This window comes from Natrix helvetica (assembly GCF_964273705.1).
Source record: "Natrix helvetica genome assembly, chromosome: 7".
NCBI classification, from domain to species: domain Eukaryota; kingdom Metazoa; phylum Chordata; class Lepidosauria; order Squamata; family Natricidae; genus Natrix; species Natrix helvetica.
In genome coordinates, this window is record NC_138558.1 from 65255757 (window position 1) to 65278899 (window position 23143).

A 23143-nucleotide genomic window follows, 5' to 3' on the forward strand; every position below is an offset into this window, starting at 1 on the left:
TTGCTAAGTGAGAAATTTGTCAAGTGAGTTTTCCCCCATTTTACAACTTTTCTTGCCACAGTTGTTAAGTGAATCACGACAGTTGTTAAGTTATTAACACAGTTGTTAAGTGAATCTGGCTTCCCTATTGACTTTGCTTGTTAGAAAGTTGCAAAAGGGGATCATATGATCCTGGGACACTGCAACTGACATAAATATGAAGCAGTTGTCAAGCATCTGACTGTGAATCACAAGACCATGGGGATACTGCAAGAGTCGTAAATGTGAAAAATAGTCACTTTTTACAGTGCTGTCATAACAGTCATTAAACAAACTAGTGTAAATTGGGGACTATCTGCAGTAGGAATTCACAATTAAAACCAAGCTAATCTCTAGCCTGTAGCATTTAGCCTAACAAACAAAAGGACTCTAGAACAAATTAACAGCATCTGGAGACCTGAAGAATATGGCACATCCATATTCAACCTTCAATTTTCCTCCTAGAAGCAGAGCCTCTCAGGTAGAAATTGTGGTGGCCCAGTGGTTAGAATCCAGTATGCAGGCTACTTCTGCTGACTGCCAGCTGACGGCAATTCCATCCTGACAGCTCAAGGTTGACTCAGCCTTCCCTCCTTCTGAGGTCAGTACAACGAAGACTCAGATTGTTAGGGACAACATGCTGACTCTGCAAACTACTTAGAGCTGACTGTGAAGCACTGAGGAGGTATATAAGTCTAAGTGCCATTGCTATTGCTAATCAGTATTTCATTTGGAAATCAGAGCCATTGTAATAACACAGTGGGGATAAAGGAACTACTTTCAGAGTAAGAATTAAAGAATTATAGGATGAATACGGGTGCAGAAAATAATTTAAAAACTGATTGGCACTCATGAAATTTGCTATTCCTACCGTGTTTCCCCGAAATTACGACATGTTCTGATAATAACACCATGGCATATTTTTCCTGTGGGCAAAAATATACGCCCTCCCCCAATAATAAGCCCCCTGGACAACCCTTCCCTCCAGCAGGCAGAGCGCCACTCACCAACCTAGCGATATCCAGAAGGCGCAAAGCCATAGGAGCCAGGGGGGCGAAGGCGTTCACATTGCTTGACACCTTTGGGATACCGCTAGATTGGTAGGTGGCGCTCTGCTCAGTTGGAGGGGGGGTTGCCGGGCAGCTGCTCTCATGAGCAGCCGCCTGGCAACGTCCCTTTCCAGCCGGGCAGAGTGCCACTCATACACCCAGTAATATCCCAAAGGCGCTAAGCCGCGTGACGCTCTGCCCAGCTCGAAAGAGGTTGCGCGAGCACTTGTTCTGCCTCCACCGCCCTGCTGCCACCGCCATGATCCGAGCATAACCGGCTTCCAAACTCTGGAGATCCGCTGCAAGTCTTCTGGCCGCGGCCAGCCCACAACCATAGAGCGTAGTCCCAGAGCGGCCGCTGCCAGAAGACTCTGCAGAAGATCTCCAGAATTTGGAAGCCGGTTATTCTCGGAGCATGGCGGCAGCACCGGGCGGCGGCGGCGCCCTGGCCCAGTCCTGCAGGGAGAGTTGGGCATGGTGGGGCAGGGAGGTACGCGAGCTGGAAGTAGAACAAGTGCTTGCTCTTTTTCCAGCTGGGCAAAGCGCCATGCGGCTTAGCGCCTTTGGGATATTACTGGGTTGGTGAGTGGGGCTCTGCCGGGTTGGAAAGGGGTGTTGCCCAATGGCTGCTCATGAGCATGGTCATCTCATGGCGGTTTCGTTGCACTGCTGCGACAGCACAACACAGCCGTTTGCCCCTGAGGCTGTGCCTGGCTCTTCCGGTGCCCGCTCGCAAGAGAGCAGACACCCGGCAACCCCAAACCAATAAGCCCCCCCTGATAAGGCCCAAGCAAAATTGGGGGGGGGGGGGGGAGAAAATAAGACCCTGTCTTATTTTCAGGGAAACACGGTATGTGAAATAACAATGTTCTATGTGTTCATTTTATGATCATCATGAAAAAAGAAAGAGGGAGGAAAACTCCTAATGGGCTTTGATGAAATTAATCCAGAAATATTTTAAATTTTAATACTCCCCAATTCTATAATGAAGCACACAAAAAAATACTCTCTTTCAATTCCCAGAATCTAGTTGGGCATTATTATCATGATTAATCTGTATTTATATTTCCACATCATTGTTGTAAAATAAATTTATGTACCCAAGTCCAGCCCAATTCCATCTATTGAGGAAGAATATGGCATCGTAACTTTTTCTTTTTTTTAGATCATGTGCTTTAAAATTTTCTTACCTTAGTTCAGGAGACTCAGATCTCCCATATCGAGCCTGCCACTTCACAGCGCCTGAACTGGTTTTCCTGACTGCAGTGCCCGTCTGCGATTGAGAAGAGGCGCTGTTTCTGGTGAGATAAATGTTCTAGGTCTTTTCTTATGTTTCTCCTTTTTCCTATTATCAGACACTATTTTCTACCCCTCACTCTCTCACATTAATTTCTCCCCATCCACTGTGGTTTCTGTGATTCTGGGACGCGGAATCATTCTAATAATGGTCTAGAGATGCTTTAACAATATTCACTAAGTGGAATCTGCATCTCATAAGTGAAAACACACACACACAAACAAGCAAAATAACCAAATAATTTATCCAGGTACCAAAGAGATCAAGAGATCAAGAGAAAGAAGCTATGATTTGCTTTTGGCTTATTTTTCTATATATATTTTCATGGCAAAACAATTGCAAAATTTATAGAATCCAGGAATTAATTATACTTTTAAATTACTGGGCTTAAAATATAGGTGTTTTTTTTACAATAATGTACTGCTTGATAAAAATCATTTTCCCCCATCTGAAATTTCTACAAACTTTTCAAGTGAGTAGAAATTGGCATTCCTTCCCCCTCCCCAAGAAAAGGACAATATATAAAATGATGGCCAGAGCTTTCAATATTCATGATGTAATGCAAATATTCTTGTTTCCCTTATTTATAGGGACACCAAAAAACAACAACCCCTAATTAATCAATCTTTATTGTCGTAGACCAGCAAGTAGGATACAGAGATCAGAGTTAATATATTTTCTAAAATATCTAAGAGGGATTAGAGTTAATCTACATCCTGTGTAGATTGTTAATTAGCACTTGGCTATGGAAAGAAAAATGAAATCAGATTGATCTGCTAATAACATTTTAAGACAAAACAAAATGGAATGGCCAGGGTATTTAATCAAAGGTAACAATAAAAATAAATAAAAATGTAAAAGAAGGAAAACAATGATCAAATTGATTAAACCCCTGAAACCAAACAAGGCTCTTGAACATGACTTTATCTCAGCAGAGGTGATCCAAAGTAATCTAGATAGCTGGGTACCTGTTCTGGATTCCCTATTCACCTGCATCAATAATCATGCTAAGATTCCAATGATTGGGGCCTAGTTCTGGTCATCCCAATTCACAAATGAGGAAGCACATCTACCTGCCTCCTCTTACCATCCCATCAACCTCCCTTGTGGTCAGCAAATTATACACCAGATATTACAGTCTTGGACTAGATCGAAAGTGAGAATATTTTGGCCGATGAGCAGGCAGGCACCAGAGAAAGCCACCCAATCACTGGACATGCTCTTAACTCCCCCCCCCCCAAAAAAAAATATAGTTGAAAAATACTCCTCGAGTAGAGGCCAACATAGATCATATAAAACAGGATTAGCTTTCAATAGCATTCAACCGATCTTATTATATAATAGTTAACAAGAATGTCAGCAAAATCAGTTAGCCAGAAATAAAGCATCATGAAAGAAATTAAGTAGATTGCAGGAAAATAATGATCAAAAGGAAAACAACGTAATTCTTTTTACATTTTCCTGATTGTATTACTTTGCCTTACTTAAGATGTCATTCAGTTACAAGATCAATACATATCGACTTTACATATTTGGCCAATGATAGGCAAGTCTTATGACCTCTTTAAAACTAAATTTGTGTTTTTTTAATTGCTCAAATATAAGAAGACCCTTGGGTACCCGCTACTCCAAACAAATCTAAGCCACCACAAAAATTACCACTATAGATATTAAAGTTTAAGCTGCTAGGCAGCGTTTGTTTAATATGCTTAACAATATACAAGTAACATTATGGAATTCAAAGTAACTACCTCAACCCAAACTAAATTCATAGTATAAACTTTTGTAAAATATAATCAAAATCACCTGGCTTCTAAACATATTTAAAGTATCATCAACATGGTATTTAGATGCAAATCATGCCTGTTTACTACCACTGATTGCCATGGATGCTCTATATCTCAGATTATATCAAGATTTACAACCAAAGGGTGAAACACACAAGATGTGAGAAGGTGATGAAGAGATGTTCTGTACAGTTTTAAAAAGGGATGATAGCAACCCTGGAAATATTTTCTATCTCCAGTAGTTCGAAAGGGTGACTAACCAACTGACCTGTTTGATGGGACTCCTGTCTTGAATAAGGGTGGGGGAGATGTGAACTCAGTTTTGACCGGTGGAAGTGGTACTTCTTTCTCCATATTTCCAGTTCTGCCCTGCTGCACCTTCAGAATAAAGTTTGTTCATTAGCAATACCTATTGCAAAATAAAGGACCTCTTCCAATAAATGAAAGAAAACAGCCATAGCAACAAAATCCCATAATTCCTAAATATGGATGCTCACACTAGCAAACTTGTTATTGTGACTTCCATTCAAAGTCCCTCCCTGTTTCATTTGTCCAAAGAAATGTCATTTCTCAAAAATCCCAATAGCCACCCTGAAAATAAATGGTGTTCAGAATAGCAAAGGGAAGGGCAATTTATAATTTAGTCTGTAGTATTATGAAGCAGGGAGGAAAAAAAATCAAAGTAGAATCCACAAAGATTTGTGTTTTTATGCTTCAGCCACTGCAAAATATTTAACAAAAATGTTTTTCTTCAGGACGGAATAGGAATAAAAACTGAGAAATAGAGTACTTCTGAACAACCAATATTTTACCAAATTCGGCTCCACTATGGGAAAACAGCTCTACGTGACATGTCTAGGGAAAATTAGCTAAGCATCTTGTTCTCTATTTCTGTCAATCCCTATACTACTTTTCTCAAGCATCAGAAAAGCAAACATGTAAAGAATGAATATTTTTTTAAAAAAACCAAGTATTAAACAAAGCCTAAAAATGTAGACTAATATGTTCCTGTAGACCAGTGTTTCTCAAACTTGGCGACTTTAAGTCCTGTGGACTTCAACTCCCAGAATTCCCCAGCCAGCTATGCTGGCTGGGGGATTCTGGGAGTTGAAGTCCACAGGACTTAAAGTCGCCAAGTTTGAGAAACACTGCTGTAGACTGATAAAGTTCACAATCACTTCCACTTGCTATTAAGCAAAGCAAACCGAGCTGTATTCATAATAGAAAAATAAAATCTAAACAACTGGCAATTATTAGTCTCTTATATGGGAAAACATATGTATTTCTCCTCAAGTGGGGGTAGGTGGGAAACTACTGTACCGTTATAAGCATAATTTCTGTTTTTAAAAAAGATTGCTTTGAATAAGACAGGCAAAATATCTTGCACTAATGCTAGTTGGGGGAAGAGTTTCATACCTCTTCCTGTACATTAAAAAATCATTATAAACTATAATAATGTTCTTTTCTAGTGCTTTAAGACAGTGGCCCCCAACCTTTTGGGCACCAAGGACAGATTCCGTGGAAAAGTTTTTCAGTGGACCAGAGGGGGCGTGGTTTTGTGTACTGCCTGCATCCCATGGATGGGGCTTTGCTTGTTTGTGTGGCCTAGTTTCTGGCATGCCACGGACCGGGGGCTGGGGCTGGAGCTGCTTAAAGAGCACTAGATTTGACCATCTTGTGCTTATTTTGGAAAATTATAAAGTGATTAACACATTATGGGGGAGAATTAGATTACGTAGACTTCTACTTCTATATAACAACAATTGATAGTTTTCACATCTTTCATCAGATTACATTAGTAAAAAGCATGAATGGACTGTAGCATTATGGAATATTACAGAAAAGCACAATCCTGCTCATATACCTGTGATGGTGATAAATCTGGAATTGAATGTAGAAAATGTGGTTCAAATTCTCAATTATAAAATAGCCTTGATCAAATTCTCTTAGGTAATACCGTGTTTCTCCTAAAATAAGACTGGCACTTGGCCTTATTTTCGGGGAGGTCTTATTGTTTTTGGTAGGTGCAGGAGGTGGCGAGCGTGGTCACCTCATGGCTGCTGCGTTGCAATATTTTCTGGGAGGGCTTATTTTTGGGGAAGGGCTTATTTTAGCGCATGCGCTCAAAAGCTCGATTGGGCTTATTATGTGGGGTGGTCTTATTTTAGGGAAACAGGATAGGTACAAATAAAATAGTACACAAGCATGATCAGCTCAATTCTTTAGTATTAAATGTTGAACCAATACTGCACAGAGATTGAAAACAGGGCTCCTTACCCAAAATTTCTATACATATTCCCCTGTGAACATAAAATATGTAACCTGATCAAGAAGGATACAGATGTTAAACAATCAGTATTTACAACTGTTCTCCTTTTTAAGTAATAAAAGGCTAAAATGCTCTAAAGGCAGAAGAATAAAAAAAGAATTGGGAGCCAACCAGCCAGATCCATCCTACAAAACATTCTCTACCAGGTCCATTTTCTATAATGTTTTAAAATAACATTTTATTAAAACAATGAAACAAAACAACTGAAGTTTCTCTTCATGGAAAAATAAGCATATTATATACTTTCTACGTTTTGCAGAACTGTGTAAATATATATATTATATTAAGGCAATTTTCTCAAGAATACATTGATTTTTAAGTACCCACTCATTTCTCCACATCATGTAAGTGGCATATATTAACTTGATGTGCATTTTGTTTCTCAGCCATTTTCAAATGTCTAGTCAATTGTAACCAGGTATCTAGTTGATAACATCTTACACTGGCATGAAGCAGTTCTCAATCCAGCAGAGAGTTCAAGTCCTACCACAACAAGGTCTGGTCTAGAATTGTCTTCAGCCTTAGAAGCACTCAGGGAGAAGCTAGAATTTGCCGCTTCACGATGCCACTGAGCCTAACAACGTGGTTTCCAAAAGTCCTCTAGGCATATGAGAGATTGGTGATTACAATATATGGCTATTAATCAAGTTTGTGATCCTGATTTATGACAATCTAACAATGTCTTATATACGAAGGTAAGGATGTGCAAAAGTATTTTTCCATGAACTGTCCACGGAACTGTTGTTTTCAGGTGGCTTGTGTCTAAAACAGAACGGGTGGTTGATCCAGCTACAGAGCTGTTTCGTTTCCATATGGGCCGAAATGGTTGTTACTGAAAGTAGTTATTTCAGGCAAGGAGGGTAAGACTGAGCAACAATCCAGGGCAACCAAGAAAAGGGGGAAAAGCCGACACTGCAAAAGGAGGAGGCGCACAAGGGGTTATGTAGCAATGCTAGCTAAATAAAGGCAAGAGAGAGTAAGTATCACACACATCAGCCTTGTCCTACTCACTCTCTATACTCACTCCTGTATCCTGTGCATTTTGCTTCAGCACAAGTAAAAAAAAAAAAAAGTAAAAACATTCCAGGTTTCATTTCCATCCAACTATGCCTCCCCCAATATAAGGTCAAAACTTTCAGAAATTTATAGCAGCAGCCTTTGTTTCATTTCAGATTTAAAACTAGACACATTTTCTCTTTCGTGCACATTCTTACATGGAGGATAATTTCTTCGGACAGCAAAATTCTGCCTGAACTTCATTTTTGAAGTTGGGACCACCAAGAGAGAGAAAGCAAGTTATCAAATACTAGACGGAAAACGATACATGAAATCTGTTTTAAGGGAGCAACGTATATCACTAAAAGAATGCAGCATATACATTACGTAACTGTCACAGCAATCATTAGTACATTATGCCATCAAGTCATAAGAGTTGCAGCAAGAAAGATAAAAATAAGTGGGTCTACATGCAGCACATCTGGAGAACATATTTTTTTAAAAGCTAGGGAAAAAACAAACAGCTAGGTCCACTTTTGTGTTTAGACTCAAAACTTGGAAGTGGTATGGCAAACAGTAATTAGAGTGACTAAGGAAAGTTTACCAACATTCACCTTAAAAAGACTGTATGTGCCATCTGGAATCTCTGTCCCTGGCGTTACTTCCATAGCAATGTCTTCGGCCTAAGTTAAATAACACATCGCCCATTAAAACACCACATTATGGACTGATGGGCTACAACACAACTAACAACAGGTTACAAGCTAGTTGCAGTTGGTGATTCCACAATTACCAACACAAGAGGCCAACAAGGAAATGGAGCAAAATGGCTGGATGGTAGGAACAAGGAAGGAAGGGAAGGAACTTTTGAACCACACAGGGGTTGCTAACACTGTGTGTGGAATCTAATTTTTGAAGGAAAATGGTTGTGAAACAAGTGGTTCTTTTCATTACCGTAATTTTATTGGTAGCTGCGGTAACGGGTAAAATTTCGAGCCCCATTCGTATCCTCTTTTGTTTTTCACAGTAGGCTTTCCAAGTGTCTTCATTAAACCCATAATTGAAATAATCTGAGAGATCAGCGCCTTAGAAGAAAACAACAAATATTCTAGGAGTTAAATGCAACTACTAGAAAAATGTGGGGGAATCCTGCCTTCCACAATGCTTTCTAGCTACTGGTTTTCCAAAATGAAAAGCAGCTGACTAATCATTTTGGGGAAAAAACCCTCTTTATACAGCACTAACTTCCCACAACCACTTAGCTATGTTTTATTACTTAGCCGTGCTTCAAAGGGGAGGCACTTTTCCCTATGTTAGATAAGCCGAAGTAGCTAAAACATCAAAGCATTTTGAGTAAAAAACTTAAAAATGCAAAACACGCAACAACATCCTCATGCATCAAATCCAACTGAATAATACTTATATTTTCCCTGACTCTTGGAAATAGCATATTTATAAGGATTGGTTCTACATGATGCGATTAAATTTCCTCCTGAAATAGGAATTATGAACACATTTTGTGCGTTTAGTTGAACAAGAATATCAATTTTCTGCTCACCTGTGGAGTTTTACTAACATGTTTTTACAATGCTAATTATTTCTGTGCAAAATTTTCTACCTGGTTTTCTCCAAGGTTTATCTTCAAAAGAATCCAAATCAACTTCTAATAGTGGAACACCATTAATGCTTCCTGGTGCATCAAGATCAACTCCTTTCACTTTGGTGCCTATAAAGAAAAGAATATTTATTTTATGAGTCCATGACAAACAACATATTATTATAAATTTCTATAATGAGAATAAAGTGCTTATTTCCAGCATACCGGCACCCATGAGCCTGATAGTTACTGTTCTTATAAATGTTCTCTTACGCTGTATCAAATGCAATGTAGAATCTTTAAAGAGATACTGAAATACAGAGCATAGCACTATGCTTTCCTATTTTCTTTTCTTGAGCTCCCAGTCAATGCTTACCAGAGGATCCATAACTTCGCCCTCCTGTTTTAATATTGAGATTCACTGGTGCTGCTCCATACCTAAAAAAATAATATTTTATAGTAAAGGATAAAAGATGAACAAGATTTTTGAGGAAATGGTTTCTAAAAAGTGTTTGGAGTGCAGTGGTGTGCACTCGCGTTAAAGAAGAGACAACTTCTGGCTCAGCACATATACCTCAAAGCTTTTCCTCAGTTCTCCATACATGACCATACAAGTAGTCCTCGGGTAACAGTGATAATTGGGACTAATTTCCATCACCTACTGCCATAATTGTAAAGCACCACGTCTCACCAACACACACTGCTTAGCAGTTCTAGCACTTCCAAATAAGTGAGGAATGTGCAATTGCTTCACTTTGCTGAATGTATTTTGGAAACACAGTCACAACTTGGGGTTTTTTTTACTGGTTTTTGACTTGTGTCTGATCACAATAGGAAATAATGTAGCTCAGATTGAACAGTGGAGTAGTTGGCGCTCTCTGAGCTTGGTTGTTTGCTTGCAGACATTTCACGATTCAACTAGGTAACATCATCAGTGCTTCTAGTGAGCTTGGCGTTTGCTCTCTGTTTATATACAACAGCTTGTATTTAAGCTAGTCTTATAACACTGAAACAGACAGGCAAGCTGCTGTATATAAATAGGGAGCAAATCTCACACTCGCATTGATTGTATATGGTGTCAATCTACTTGATTTACATTATTATCAATTGTGATAAGTACTGCTGAAGTTTTTAAGAAGTGTAAAATGATTTGGGATATAAAATGAAGTGATTACTTTAGCATTCTTTAGAGCATACAACTGTCTTCAAATCTATTACAGCAAAGTAAAGAAAATGAATTTTATAGTGTTAGAATTCTCTGAAAGTGAGATTAATTGAACTAGCACTTAGCAATAGCATCTAGATTTATATACTGCTTTATAGTGCTTTACAACAACTCTGAGCAGTTTACAACATCAGCATATTGCCCCAAATAATCTGGATTCTCATTTTACCGACCTCAGAAAGATGGAAAGCTGAGTCAACCTTGAGCTGGTCAGGATTGAATTCCTGCCTGTAGGCAGAGATAGGCTGCAATAGTGCACCACCACGGCTCCTAATAAATAACTCTAAATTCCACTGAAAACTACATTTCAGTATTTTTACAGCAAAGCCCATTTTGAATTTTTATGAGAAAATTGGTAAAATTATTTAGAAAACTTGTGTAATTAATGCATTGTCAGGAATAAAGCAAGAAGGAATACAGAAAGCAGGCCCACAGGAATGTAGATGGCTGCTGCTGAATGGGGGAGGGAGCAAGCGAGGACAGAGAGTGGGTTGGGGAGGGAGTGTAATGATGATGAGAAATGCTCTATGGGTCAGGAAAGGCACAAGAGGCACAATTCAGGTCAGATAAGGTCAGGGTGGCATCTCTTCCACTGTCATGTGAAGGATGCAGAAGAGATGCTGCATAGGTTGGCAAATTCTACAAGGGTGCATGAGTGAGTGACATGAACACAGAATGAGTTGGGGGGGAGGGGTAAGAGGGTGGGGAGACTTGCCCAGCAATTGACTTTCTGGGGAAGCTGACAGGAAAGGTTGAAAATGATGATCAAATGGTCATGGGTACTTGGCAACCAGCTATTATGTGAGAACAGAGTGCCAAGAACCCAGACTGCAATCACACTCATGACCACAGAGTTGGTCCTTTAGCTGGAAAGCAATTGTTACTTGCTTCAAGGTAACAAAGGAAGGGACTTTTCGTAAGCCTGCCTTAACTCAGAACCTGAAATCCAGGTGATTAAGCAATAAACAACTTACCCGTACTGCGGTGCTCCTGTTTTAATATCACCAATAGTGACCTGAACATCATCTTCATCATCATCACTATCACTGTCACTGTCATCTTCGGCCTCTGTCACTTTCTACAAAAAGAAAAGACTATAATTAGAAATTACATATAATTCAACTAAGGTAGAAGTACCAACTACCTTTCTTGATACTATTTGAAAAGGCAACTGTATTATTGCTAATTTACAACATTTCAAGATATGTTGTATAATATACACATCCAATTGAGAAAGGAGGCCATAAGTCTCCACCATTAAAATCAATGTTTAATTTCCAGTGACTTGCTATTCAAGGCAAGCAAATTTACCGCTATGAAAATAGTGAACCAAAATAAGAGGCAAAGTGTAAGTTCAAAATACTGTACATAAAAATATCTTAATAGGTATCAACTCAAAATAGTGATCAGCATTCATTAAATTAATTGATTTTCCTATTATATACCTAAATAAAACCATTAGATGCTTTATTCACAAATAATATTTTCAATGTTGATTATTTAAATGTGTTGCAGTGGCACAGTGGTTAGAATGCAGTACTGCAGGCTACTTCTGCCGGCTGCCTGCAATTTAGCAGATCGAATCTCATCGGCTCAAGGTTGACTCAGCCTTCCATTCTTCCGAGGTCATTAAAATGAGGACCCAGACTGTTGGGAGCAATATGCTGACTCTATACACCGCTAAGTGAGGGCTGTAAAAGCACTGTGAAGTGGTAAAAGTCTAAGTGCTACGTGCTAAATCTTATTTAATTCTAATGCTTGATAAGAAAAATGCCTACTTGCCACAAACAAAACACATTTGCAAGACACAAACAAGAAGATCATCTACATGTGAAAGCATTTTCTTTCCTTTGAGTCAAATTTGACTCCTTGCTACTACATGGCTTTCAGAAGTGGCTTGCCAATGCTGCATTATTTAGACTAACAAAATAATGGTCCTATGGCCATCTGACAGTCTCTTGTGTCTAAGGCAGGGCTACAATTCCAGTGTTTTGCTTTTAATCCAGAATCCTTAAAACTCTAAACCAAACTGGCACTCACTTATTGAGATACAAATGAGCAAAATACAATCCTGGCAAGCATTTTGTATTTTGTATATGAAAACTGAAAAGCAGCGTTGGAAGAAATTTATTTGTATGCAGAAATAAAAAATGGAGAAGAGACGTCTTAGCTGTTTCTCTGGTTCAAATCTGAAACACTTGTAGATATGCATAGAGGTGCTTGGAAGTTTCTGAACACTTTTGAGTTTTCAATGTTACTGCTTAAATATAGTCTAAAACATGAGGCACTCTCCATACAAGCCAAAAAACTAGATAAAGAGGACCAAGGTTAAAGAAATGAATCAAACATCATGTACCGTATTTTTCGGAGTATAAGACACACCCTTTTCCCACAAAAAAGAGGCTGAACATCTGGGTGCGTCTTATACATAGAATACAGCATTTTTTGACTCCCGAAGCCCCACCCCTTCACCAAAATGGCTGTGTATCGCTTGTAGGAGGCTTTCTGGGGGCTGGGGAGGGCAGAAATGAGCAAAAAACTGGCCATTTTTTGCTCAATTTTGCTCCCCCTCAGTTCCTAGGAGCACTCTATAAGCCTCCATAAGGCTATTCATGCAATTTTCTTGACAAAAAACAATTTTCTTGAAAAAAATGTTTTTTGCTCGTTTTTGACCCCCCCCCCAGCCCCTAGGAGCACTCTGCAAGCTCCCCAAAGGCAATTCATGCCTTTAAAAAAAACGAGCCCATTTTACATGAAAACGGGCCTGTTTTGGGAGGTTTGCAGAGTGCAAAAACTTTTTTTTCCCTTTCGGAAAACTCTTTAATTAGAGTGATTGATGAGAATTAGATTGATCAAGTGCTGTGGCAGCAGAAACAAAATCTTAGGTGCTGCAGATTGTCAGCAATTTCCTTCTCCAACACATGGATAAATACACCTGGAAACATCTACCTACTTACCAACGCTCTCTCTCTCCCTACCAACCTACTGTATTTCTCTCTCTCTTTCTCTTTATCCCTCTGTCTACTTACCTCATCTCTCCCTACCTACTTACTGTATTCCTCTCTTTATATATTTCTCTCTCTCTATCCTTTTATCTACCTACCTACTCTCTCTCTCCCTACCTATTAGTCTCTTTCTCCTCTCTCTATCCCTCTATCTACCTAACTACTTTTTTTTTTAAAAATGCCTCTTCAAAACTTTGGTGCGTCTTATACGATATTTAATGAAGACTATGATCCACAGCTACATATTTGTGTGTGGCAAAAGTACCATATTTTTCAGAATATAAGACGCACCTAGCTTTTGGGAAGAAAACAAGAAAAAAAATCTGCCCGATTCTGCCTCCCAGCAGCAAACAGCAAACAACCTGTTTCTGTTTCAGCACAGCTTGATTAGCACAAGGAAAAAAAATCTGCCTCTGCCTCCTTGCAGCAAACAGCCCATTTCCTTTTCAGTTTCAATACAGCTTGACTAGCACAAGCAGCTGACTGTCGGTCTCCCGGACAATCAGCTGTTTCAGGCTGCAGGGATTGCAATAGCCTATTGCCGCCTCCGTGCTCCCCATTTTCTAGCTGTTCTGGGCAGCAGAGATCGGAATGGGTGGAAAATGGGGCGCAGTAGGTAATGGCAATCCCTGCAGTCTGAAACAGGTGCTTGTGCTAATAAGGCTGCACTGAAGCTGAAGCTAAAACAGGCTGTTCACTGTTTGCTTCAAGGAGGCAAATTGCTGGGAGGCAGAGGCCAAAGGGTGGAGGCCGGCAGGTGGGCGGGGCTACATTTGGTGTATAAGACGCACCCAACTTTTCACCCTCTTTTAGGGAGGAAAAAGTGTGTCTTATACTCCGAAAAATACGGTATGTGAACCTCTTAAGATTGTCAATTCATTTGAACTGGAAACTAGGAATCAGGTGTTTCTATCAATGGGATGAGAATCAGGTGTGAGTATGGCAGGTTCTGCCTTAGTCAAAGAACAGAATTATGGGTATTATCAAAATCTCATATTCACAACATAGCTATGTGGAAATATAGCTTGAACAAAGGGGATTTCTGAGAATAATTGTTGATGCTCACCTGGCTAGAAAAGTTTATGAAGCCATATCCAAAGAGGTCAGCTGCCACCAGTTTGCTATCAAGCAGATCGTGTAAAGGTGGAGACAATTCAACACATTGTTACCCGCCATAGGAGTGGTCCACCAACAAGATCACACTGAGAGCAAGATGTGCAATACTCAACATCTAAAGAACTAAAGGGCTCTCTTATAATGGCAAATGTCATGTTCAGGAGACGACCCCAAGAGAATCACTGAACAACAATGGCAAGCTTGCCAGGATTGCAAGAAGAAAGCCACCACACTCCCAAGAGAACATTGCTGCCAATTGATATAGGTTGTGAAAAATCACATGGATAAGCCAGAAGGCTATTGAAAGAATTTTTTGTGGATAGACAAGACCAAGAAAGAATTTTGGGGATCTAATGAAAAGGGTTACTTTTGGCAAAAGGCAAACACTGTGTTCCGCCATAAGAACCTTACCCCACAGGGACAAACATAGGGTGGCAATATCAAGGTTTGGGTCTGTTTTGCTGCTTCTGGACCAGGATGGCTTGCCATCACTGATGGAGCTGGGAATTCTGAATTGTACTAGCAAACTCTACAAGAAAGGGTCAGGATACCTATCTGTGAAATAATAATAATAATAATAATAAATATTTATTTCTTAGCCGCACCCTCTCCCGAAGGACTCGGGGCGGCGTACAATGAAACATATGAAATAAATATGGACAAAACAAACATATAACAGAGACATATACCGAGACATACACAAGGAGGAGGTCAGCTGATAAATAAAACAATTAAAATACAATATTTAAAAACCCCTAGATAATTAAATATAATTAAAATACCCAGTAAAAGCCCGTCAGGAGCGATATGGTTAGATCAAAGTTGAGCCAGGCCAGCTGCTTGGAATAGGTGGGTCTTAAGCTTAATACTGAAGCTCCACACAAAAAAAGACATGCGGCAAGACAATCACCCAAAACCCACAAGTTTATTTTATTTAATTTGACTTCTTAGTCGCCCCCTCTCCCCCCAGGGACTCGGGGCGACGTACAATAGCAACAATCACAACAATATAATATATAATATGGAGGAGGTAGAAAATAAATAAATAAATTACAGTACTTTAAGACAATTAAAACCCCAATGACAGTTAAAATTTAAAAATTAAAATTAACAATTAAAAAAGCCCAAGAGGTGGAGAAGCTCTAAAATTTAAGCCAGGCCGGCTAGTCGGAACAGGTGGGTCTTAAGTTTCATATGGAAGGAGCGGAGGTCAGTTGTTGTCCTAATGTCTGGGGGGAGGTCATTCCAAAGGGTAGGGCCCATCACAGAGAAGGCCCTACTCCTGGGCGCCGCCCTCTGACACTCTGGAGGACGGCACCCGGAGAAGTCCCTCTCTGTGCGAGCGAATAGGTCGCAGGGATGTGTGGGGCAGGACACGATCCCGCAGGTAACTAGGCCCTGTGCCATGGAGCGCTTTAAAGATGGTGACTAACACCTTGAAGCGCACCCGGTAGGCCACAGGAAGCCAGTGCAGCTCGCGCAGGAGAGGTGTTGTATGGGAGAACCTCGTTCTCCCCATAATTACCCGCGCGGCTGCATTCTGGACCAACTGCAATCTCCGGGCGCACCTCAAGGGGAGCCCCATGTAGAGAGCATTGCAGTAGTCCAGGCGAGACATCACCAGCGCATGAGTGACTGTGCGCAGGGCATCCCGGTCCAAAAGGGGTCGCAATTGGCGCACCAGGTGAACCTGGTGGAACGCCCCCCTCGCCACGGCTGCCACATGGTCATCCAGGTTGTACAGCCAAATAATGGCTAAAGCAGAAGAAAGTTAATGTTTTGCAATGGCAAAGTCAAAATCCTGCCATAATCCTATACAAATGTTGTGGAAAGACCTGAAGTGGGCAGTTCATGCAAAGCAGCTCACCAACATTTCTTGAATTGAAACTGTTTTATGTGGAAGAATAGGTTAAAATTCCTCTCAGCTGATGTGTAGAACTGAACAGTTATACCACTAATATGATCTGCCTAATGACCAGCTGGGTGGGCATAGCTAGGTTGTCATGTGACTGGGTGGGCATGACCAACTTGATGTCACTCACATTGAGGAGGCGCCTCGCCGGCCTCTATTCACCCCTTCCCTCCCAGACACTCCCCGCCTGCCTGCCCAGGCTCCTTAGGGCCCCAACAGGAAGCAGTTGTTGGAGCTAAGCTGCCACCATGAGAAAGAGATGGCAAAACAGCTGGCTTAGTTCAAACTGGATCTGACCCGAGAAGGAGGCTCAGCAGAAGCACCTCACTGAGGACTACGAGTATAGGCTTTACAAGCAGAGGGGAGACCTGCGGGAGTGCAAGGCCAGGTACTGGCGCCTGAAGACTCAGGGGGCTGAGATGGTCAGCCAGTGCCAGGACATGATGCAGTCCCACTGCAACGAGGTTCTCTGGCTCTTCGCCACCACCGGTGCTTCCCTCCAGCCTTCACCCAAAGCCCCACAACAGGAGGCTGAAGCAGACCCCAAGTAGGAATATCTGCCCCATTCCAACCTGCACAAAAAGACCCCGAAGAGGGAGACTCTCTGCAGCAATACAAACGTTCATTGCATGTACAGCCCATAGTTTGAGGACCTTTGATTTAGTGCAATATAAAAAACGCAAATAATTTTTCTGCGGACCAAAATTTTCTCACGGACCACCAAATTGTGACCGCTGGTTTACAGAGTCAGCACATTGCCCCCAACAATCTGGGTCCTCACTGACCCCTGGCAGTCATCAGAATTAACCTGCAATGCTGCATTCTAACCATTGCATCATGGCTTATACGGAAAGCAAAGGTTCGCATATTTTTGCCACACACAAATCTACAGCTTTGGATCACTTTCCTCAACAGAGAAATGAGTAAGCATGTTTGTGACTTACTTGTTTAACTGGATTATTTTTATCAAGCTTTAGGGCTTGTGTGGAGAACTGATCCCATTTTAGATCATATTTATTCAATAATATTGAACATTCAAAAGTGTTCACAAACCTTTAAGCATAATGGTACCGGTACATAAAACACTACTAACAGGGTACACCAAGTATAAAGAAATCTACCAGCAATCTCTAACAGATAATAGCTATTGGGGAAAGTACTGCACATCATTTAATCATTCAGCATTAGATGTGTAAAATTATCCTCATATTCTCAAGGTTGAGAACAATTTCAGTAACAATAAAATTTGCATTCTGGACTTAATTTATGACATAGTGAAGTCTAATAAAATAAGTTAATAACTTATAGGAATGTTCAAAAATTGTCCATTTGGGAGACAAAATGTTAAATGCTAAATAAATAAGTTCCTTTTCTGTACTATGCCAATCTAGGATTGTCCTGGAAGATTTTTAAATTTTGGAAGTGATGCAATAAAATTGCAGGTATGGAAGATGTTCCCCCAAATGTTCTGTTTTCCAAAATAGATGCATGCATCCCTAACAAATTACTCTACCCATAGTCTACATTCAATTGGTCCTCATGAATGGCTTGCTCACAATTTTAAAAATGTTACATAGATTTCCATAGTTCTAGTTTTATAAAGAATACCATTTTCACTATGCCATTTTCAGCTGCTCCTTCTTCTTCATTTCCCGTTGGGGTTGGAACACTTCAAGATAAAATAAAAAGCATTAGCTGGTTGACAGGGACTGGTATCGGTTTAAAAAATAAGTGTAATTTAAATTATTTGATAGAAAATACTATTTTCTGAATTATGGTTTTGCTAGGGGGAAAAACAACTTTTTCAGCAAAACTTTTATTTCCGGGAAATAAAGGTACATCCAGTAATTAAGCACAGTGACACTTTGTTTCATTTAATTTAACCTGATTTTAATGATAAGTATTAAAGTAACCGGGTTAAAAAAAACTTGAAGAGCATAGATTTTGTCTATACAAGACAGTGATATTTTGTACTCTGTATATAATTAATCTAAGTTTAGAAATGGCATATATTTTACCATATCTAGACAATTATGGTACTGACACTCTGAGGGACTCTACGCCTAAGAGAACTCTACTCACAGGAGATTCCACTCACAAGGTCAGAGTAGAATAGGATTTTAATAACACTGATTTATCATATTAATTAAAAAAATCAGAAAAATGCTTATTAAAGTTTTTTCACCCGTTGGTTCCAATTCAAGTAGGATTTGAAATAAAATTAGTATAGATGACATTACTTAATAAAGTAATGGCGTATATTCAGTTCATAACATATAACAAGACTTGCCACCCCTGAGCTACACATGTGCTCGATGAATATATCTATACCTGTAACCATGAAATTATTTAAACTACTTTCGCAAAAATGTTCTAAACAAGTATTATAAAAATAATTTCCTAGAACAGCACTACAAAGATGCACAATAAACTCAAGTCTGTTGAAATCCTTTCATTCAATTCATAATTAAAATTGTGGTATCTACAGAATCAATTGTACCAAGTTTCTGGTATGGCTATTTATAAAAAAAAAAAACCTCCATAGAAAACAGTTATGCTCACTCTGAATTTTATTGGACAAAGAAAAAAGTTTGTATAATCACATTTGGCATTTCATTACACTAAAAACCTGACAAATGAAAGTTAAGTAACTTCCAACTTTCATTGAATTAATAAAGAACATTATTGGATGTTGATCTTCCATAGCCCAATTCAAAATACTGATTTTATCTTTTAATGACCTGGATAATTCATAACTTGGTTATCTGTATTATTTGGATCTTAGGAAATCCTTATGGAGACTGACATTTGTTTTTTTTAGGATAATTTATTCTATTGATTAAATTGATATGCTATCCATTTCACTGTCAGTGACTCTTTGGATGCAGCTCTCATCTTTCCGAAAGGAGGTTAAGACATTTATCTTATAATTTTACATTATTTTAGTGTAGTGAACGCTAATTTAACATAGTTCTAATAGGGCAAAAAATGTAAATTATTTTTCAGTTATCAAGTGCTTCTTTTCCGAAAAATAACATAAAATTCTTAAAATAAACCCTAAAGACAAGTGCAGAAATATGGGTTCAGCTGCTTCTAAATATTCAGTTCAAAACTGAATAGGAATAAGACTGACTCCACACCTCACAATGAATGTTACAAAAATACTCACCTAACAGGTGCTTCCTCTGGTCTTTCTTCTTCATTTTCATCTTCAAGAAATAACAAAATCAAATCAAAATTGCATCTCAATATGGTAGTATGGTATCAACCGGAATCACTTAATGACTTCTCCAAAATTTATTCATTTATTTTCATGCTAATTATACATAGTATTTTCAGTTACAGAACCCCCTCACCTTCATGGCTGTTCAAATTTCAGACAAACACACCCAGTGGAAGGACAAAAATCCTTATAGTTAATCCTACAAAGGAAATTTTCCTGGACAGTTTTCATTTGAACATGCAGTTACTATCAGGAAACTTCCTTTGCTGCCAATTCAGAATCTGGGTTGCATATTGCCCTCTCTAAACACTATACAACTTAACACAACCTATACAGGTAGTCCAATTGAGCCCAAAACATCTGTTGCTAAGTGAAACATGTGCTAAGGTTTGCCTTATTTTATGAGGTTTCTTGCCACACTTGTTAAGTGAATCACTGCAGTTGTTAAGTTAGTAACACGTTTGTTAAGCGAATCCGGTTTTCCCATTGATTTTGCTTGTCAGAAGGTTGCAAAAGCAGATCACATGACCCCAAGGCACTGCAACCATCATAAATGAGTCAGTTGCCAAGCACCTGAATTTTGATTACTTGACCACGGGAATGCTGCAATGGTCATTAAATGTAAAAAATGGTCATAAGTCACTTTTTTCAGTGCCGTAGTAACATAGAACAGTCATTAAATGAACTGTAAGTCAAGGACGATCTCTATTATTTTTATAACCTTCTCTTTAGCTTCATGAATTATGTTTTCATTTTGTCTTGAACCAGTTTTATTATAGCCAAGTTTGAAATATCCTTAACACACAAGAATCAAGTATACTTAAAGTGATGTGGTTTTCTAGGCAAACACTGGAACAATCCAGACAGGTGAGCAGCTTCCCAATCTCTCCTTTACCATATCTGTCTGTCTGTGATAAAGGGAGATTGTCACACAGACAGACACACACAGTATATCACAAAAGTGAGTACACCCCCTCATATTTTGTAAATATTTAAGTATATCTTTTCATGTGACAACACTGAAAAAATGACACTTGGCTACAATGTAAAGCAGTGAGTATACAGCTTGTATAACAGTGTAAATGTGCTGTCCACTCAAAACACAGCCAAGTGTCATTTCTTCAGTGTTGTCACATGAAAAGATATACTTAAATATTTACAAAATGTGATGGGTGTACTCACTTGTGATATACATACACATGGATAGATATGGACATAGGTACATATATGGACCTATACACGTACATACATGTGCATATACATGTATATACATGTACATACAAACATACATGTATATATACATACATGTGTATGCACATATGTCCATATCTATCCATGCACACAGATGGAGATACACACGTAATACATAATGCATACATACGTACATACAGTATATACATATATACACTGTCCGGAAATTAAAAGTTGTAATCCCGTGTGCGTATGTACACATCCAAACAGGATTACAACTTTTAATTTCGGGCCGCTCCAAAGCTTTGGGTCACCTCCTCAGCAAGAAGCTAAATCGCATATTTGCAAATAAAAGGCGGTAGGGAGGGTGTCAGAAGTCTAGCCGTCCTTCTCTTCCAGGGACGCCTCAAAAAGGCCTTTTCCCAAACCTTGAAGCTGCTCCAGAGGTCCAGGTCCAGGTCCATCCTTGGGGGGGGGCCCGCCCCAGCCTTTCCTGGGAAGGGCGCAGAGTTCCGGGGGGGACAGACACTCCCTCAGCGCAACCGCCCCAGGTGGCTCCCTCTCTAGCAAAGCTGGACGGAGGTGAGGGAAGCGAGGGAAACCGGGCCCCGCTAGGGGAAGGCGGATTAGGAAGGGAGGGGGCGGATAATCGAGTCCGAGGCCTATCGGGCCTTGTGCCCCCCCCCAAAGCAGGCCGCCTCTTTAACCGGAGTCAGAGCGGGGAGGGCACAGACCCGGACACTGAGCGAGGAGGCTGGAGCGCGCCGAAAGCAACGAAAAGAACCGTACCGCCATAGAGCCACTCCTCCTCGTCGCCGGCCCCGCTTAGCTCGGCCGCCAGTCGCTCCACCTCACCGCCCGCCGACATGGCCGTCTCCCCTCCCCGCCGCGCACGCGCTCCCCCGGCCCGCCGCGAGAGGCCGGACTACACAGCGCGCCTGCGCACAACTCCCATTTCTCTCTTTCTCTCTCTCTCTCTTGCCCCCCCTCCTTTCCCTCGCCTGGCAAACGAAAGGCCTCCGCTCCTCCCGAAAGCCTAGAGAGGCTCTAGGAAAACTAGGCCAGAAAGCGAATCTTCTCCCAGTCCTGATTCTATTGGGCGCCGTGCTGAATGCTCTGAGTACGAAAACCGGGTCCAGTCCCGTTCAGCATTTCCCCACCCCAATGCGGCGCCCTCCAGGTGCGTCGCTCCACCGCCCAGCCTGAAGCGGGGCATTCTGGGAAATGTATTTCCATTGGGCAATTGGCGCTCTGTCTGGACTTCTCTAGTACACACTTAAATGGACAATGCAAGGAGTATAAATCCTTCCATTCCCCACCATCCAGTCAGAGCTGAACAAGCTTCTTGGGTGAGAAGCGAAACGTCTTCAAAAAGAAAAAAAACAAAAGTCCAATTGCCTCCTGAAAAAAAAGCACCTTTGGGATTTAAACGGACACAGCACTGGAGATGATAATCAGTTCCCCAAGGACAGATTAACAGAGTTGAAAGGGACCTTATAGGTCATCTAGTCCAACCCCCCCCCCCCCCAAGCAGGAGACCCTACATTATTTCTGACAAATGGCAGTCCACTCTCTTCTTGAAAGTCTCAAGTGATGAAGCTCCCAGAACTTTGAGGTGCTTTGGGCTCAAAAGAAAGATGCTTGGATGCAATTGGTGCACCCTCTTGATTTATTAAATTTCCAACCCATATGGTGGATTTTCAAGCATTAATTGCTTTTCTTTCTTAAATAAAACAACCTATCAAAAGTTTCCCACTCATCCACATTCAATTCCCTTAATATTTATGAAGCAACAGCATGGTATTTTGGAACTTCTAATAGTTTAAGACCAAAAATTTTAACTTAACAAAAATTTTTTTGCTTTCACTTATATAGATACAATTCAATTAATCTTTAAATGCTACCTTTATAATTTTGGATTCTGAAACTCCTTTCAGTAAACCACAGCTCTTCTATTTCCTTTCTCCTTGTCATCGTCTTCAAATTTATATGCTCCTTAACTTAAAAAAAATTCCTCCCTAAAATAACAGAACTCAAGATGGTCTAAATGGCTGAATTATCTGGCTTTGGAAGATCTACAGGTGTTATCCTTTGACTGTGATCAGACTACAATGAGTTACTAACATTCTGTAAATACTTACAGTCCTTTATTGTTTTATATCTTTCCAAGGTCAAATTCTGGCATTAAACATAGTTTAGCTTTTGGAAATGACTCCTGGATCAAATAAAATAATTTCTTGTACTAGCAATCTTGCACTACTCCCATATAAAAATGTGGAACCTATATACATTTATTAAAGTCTATTTTACTGTGAATAAAGTACAAAATCTACAATCTTTTAGAGCCATGCTCTCATCAGTTAGCCATAACCTTAGCTGGGATTCAAACTTGGGCTGT

The 23143-nt window shown here is 40.1% G+C and overlaps 1 protein-coding gene across 9 annotated transcripts in view; it reads right to left on the reverse strand.

The window, feature by feature from the left end:
* Positions 1-21678, reverse strand: part of FIP1L1 (factor interacting with PAPOLA and CPSF1) — a 44360-nt gene extending 22682 nt beyond the window's left edge. Inside the window, exons 1-10 of one of the 9 annotated variants that reach the window (XM_081959303.1) lie at positions 21535-21677; positions 19501-19540; positions 17940-18000; positions 11273-11376; positions 9450-9511; positions 9095-9202; positions 8431-8561; positions 8091-8159; positions 4420-4529; positions 2258-2365 (exon numbers count right to left, since the gene is read on the reverse strand). In XM_081959303.1, the coding sequence (XP_081815429.1) occupies positions 2258-2365; positions 4420-4529; positions 8091-8159; positions 8431-8561; positions 9095-9202; positions 9450-9511; positions 11273-11376; positions 17940-18000; positions 19501-19540; positions 21535-21613 (872 nt within the window). In that variant the 5' untranslated portion in view covers positions 21614-21677. Of the gene's footprint in view, positions 1-2257; positions 2366-4419; positions 4530-8090; positions 8160-8430; positions 8562-9094; positions 9203-9449; positions 9512-11272; positions 11377-17939; positions 18001-19500; positions 19541-21534 lie in introns of all 9 variants that reach the window. The other 8 variants (XM_081959304.1, XM_081959302.1, XM_081959308.1 and 5 more) reach the window with 8 other exon arrangements.
* Between the last annotated feature and the right edge of the window lie 1465 nt (positions 21679-23143).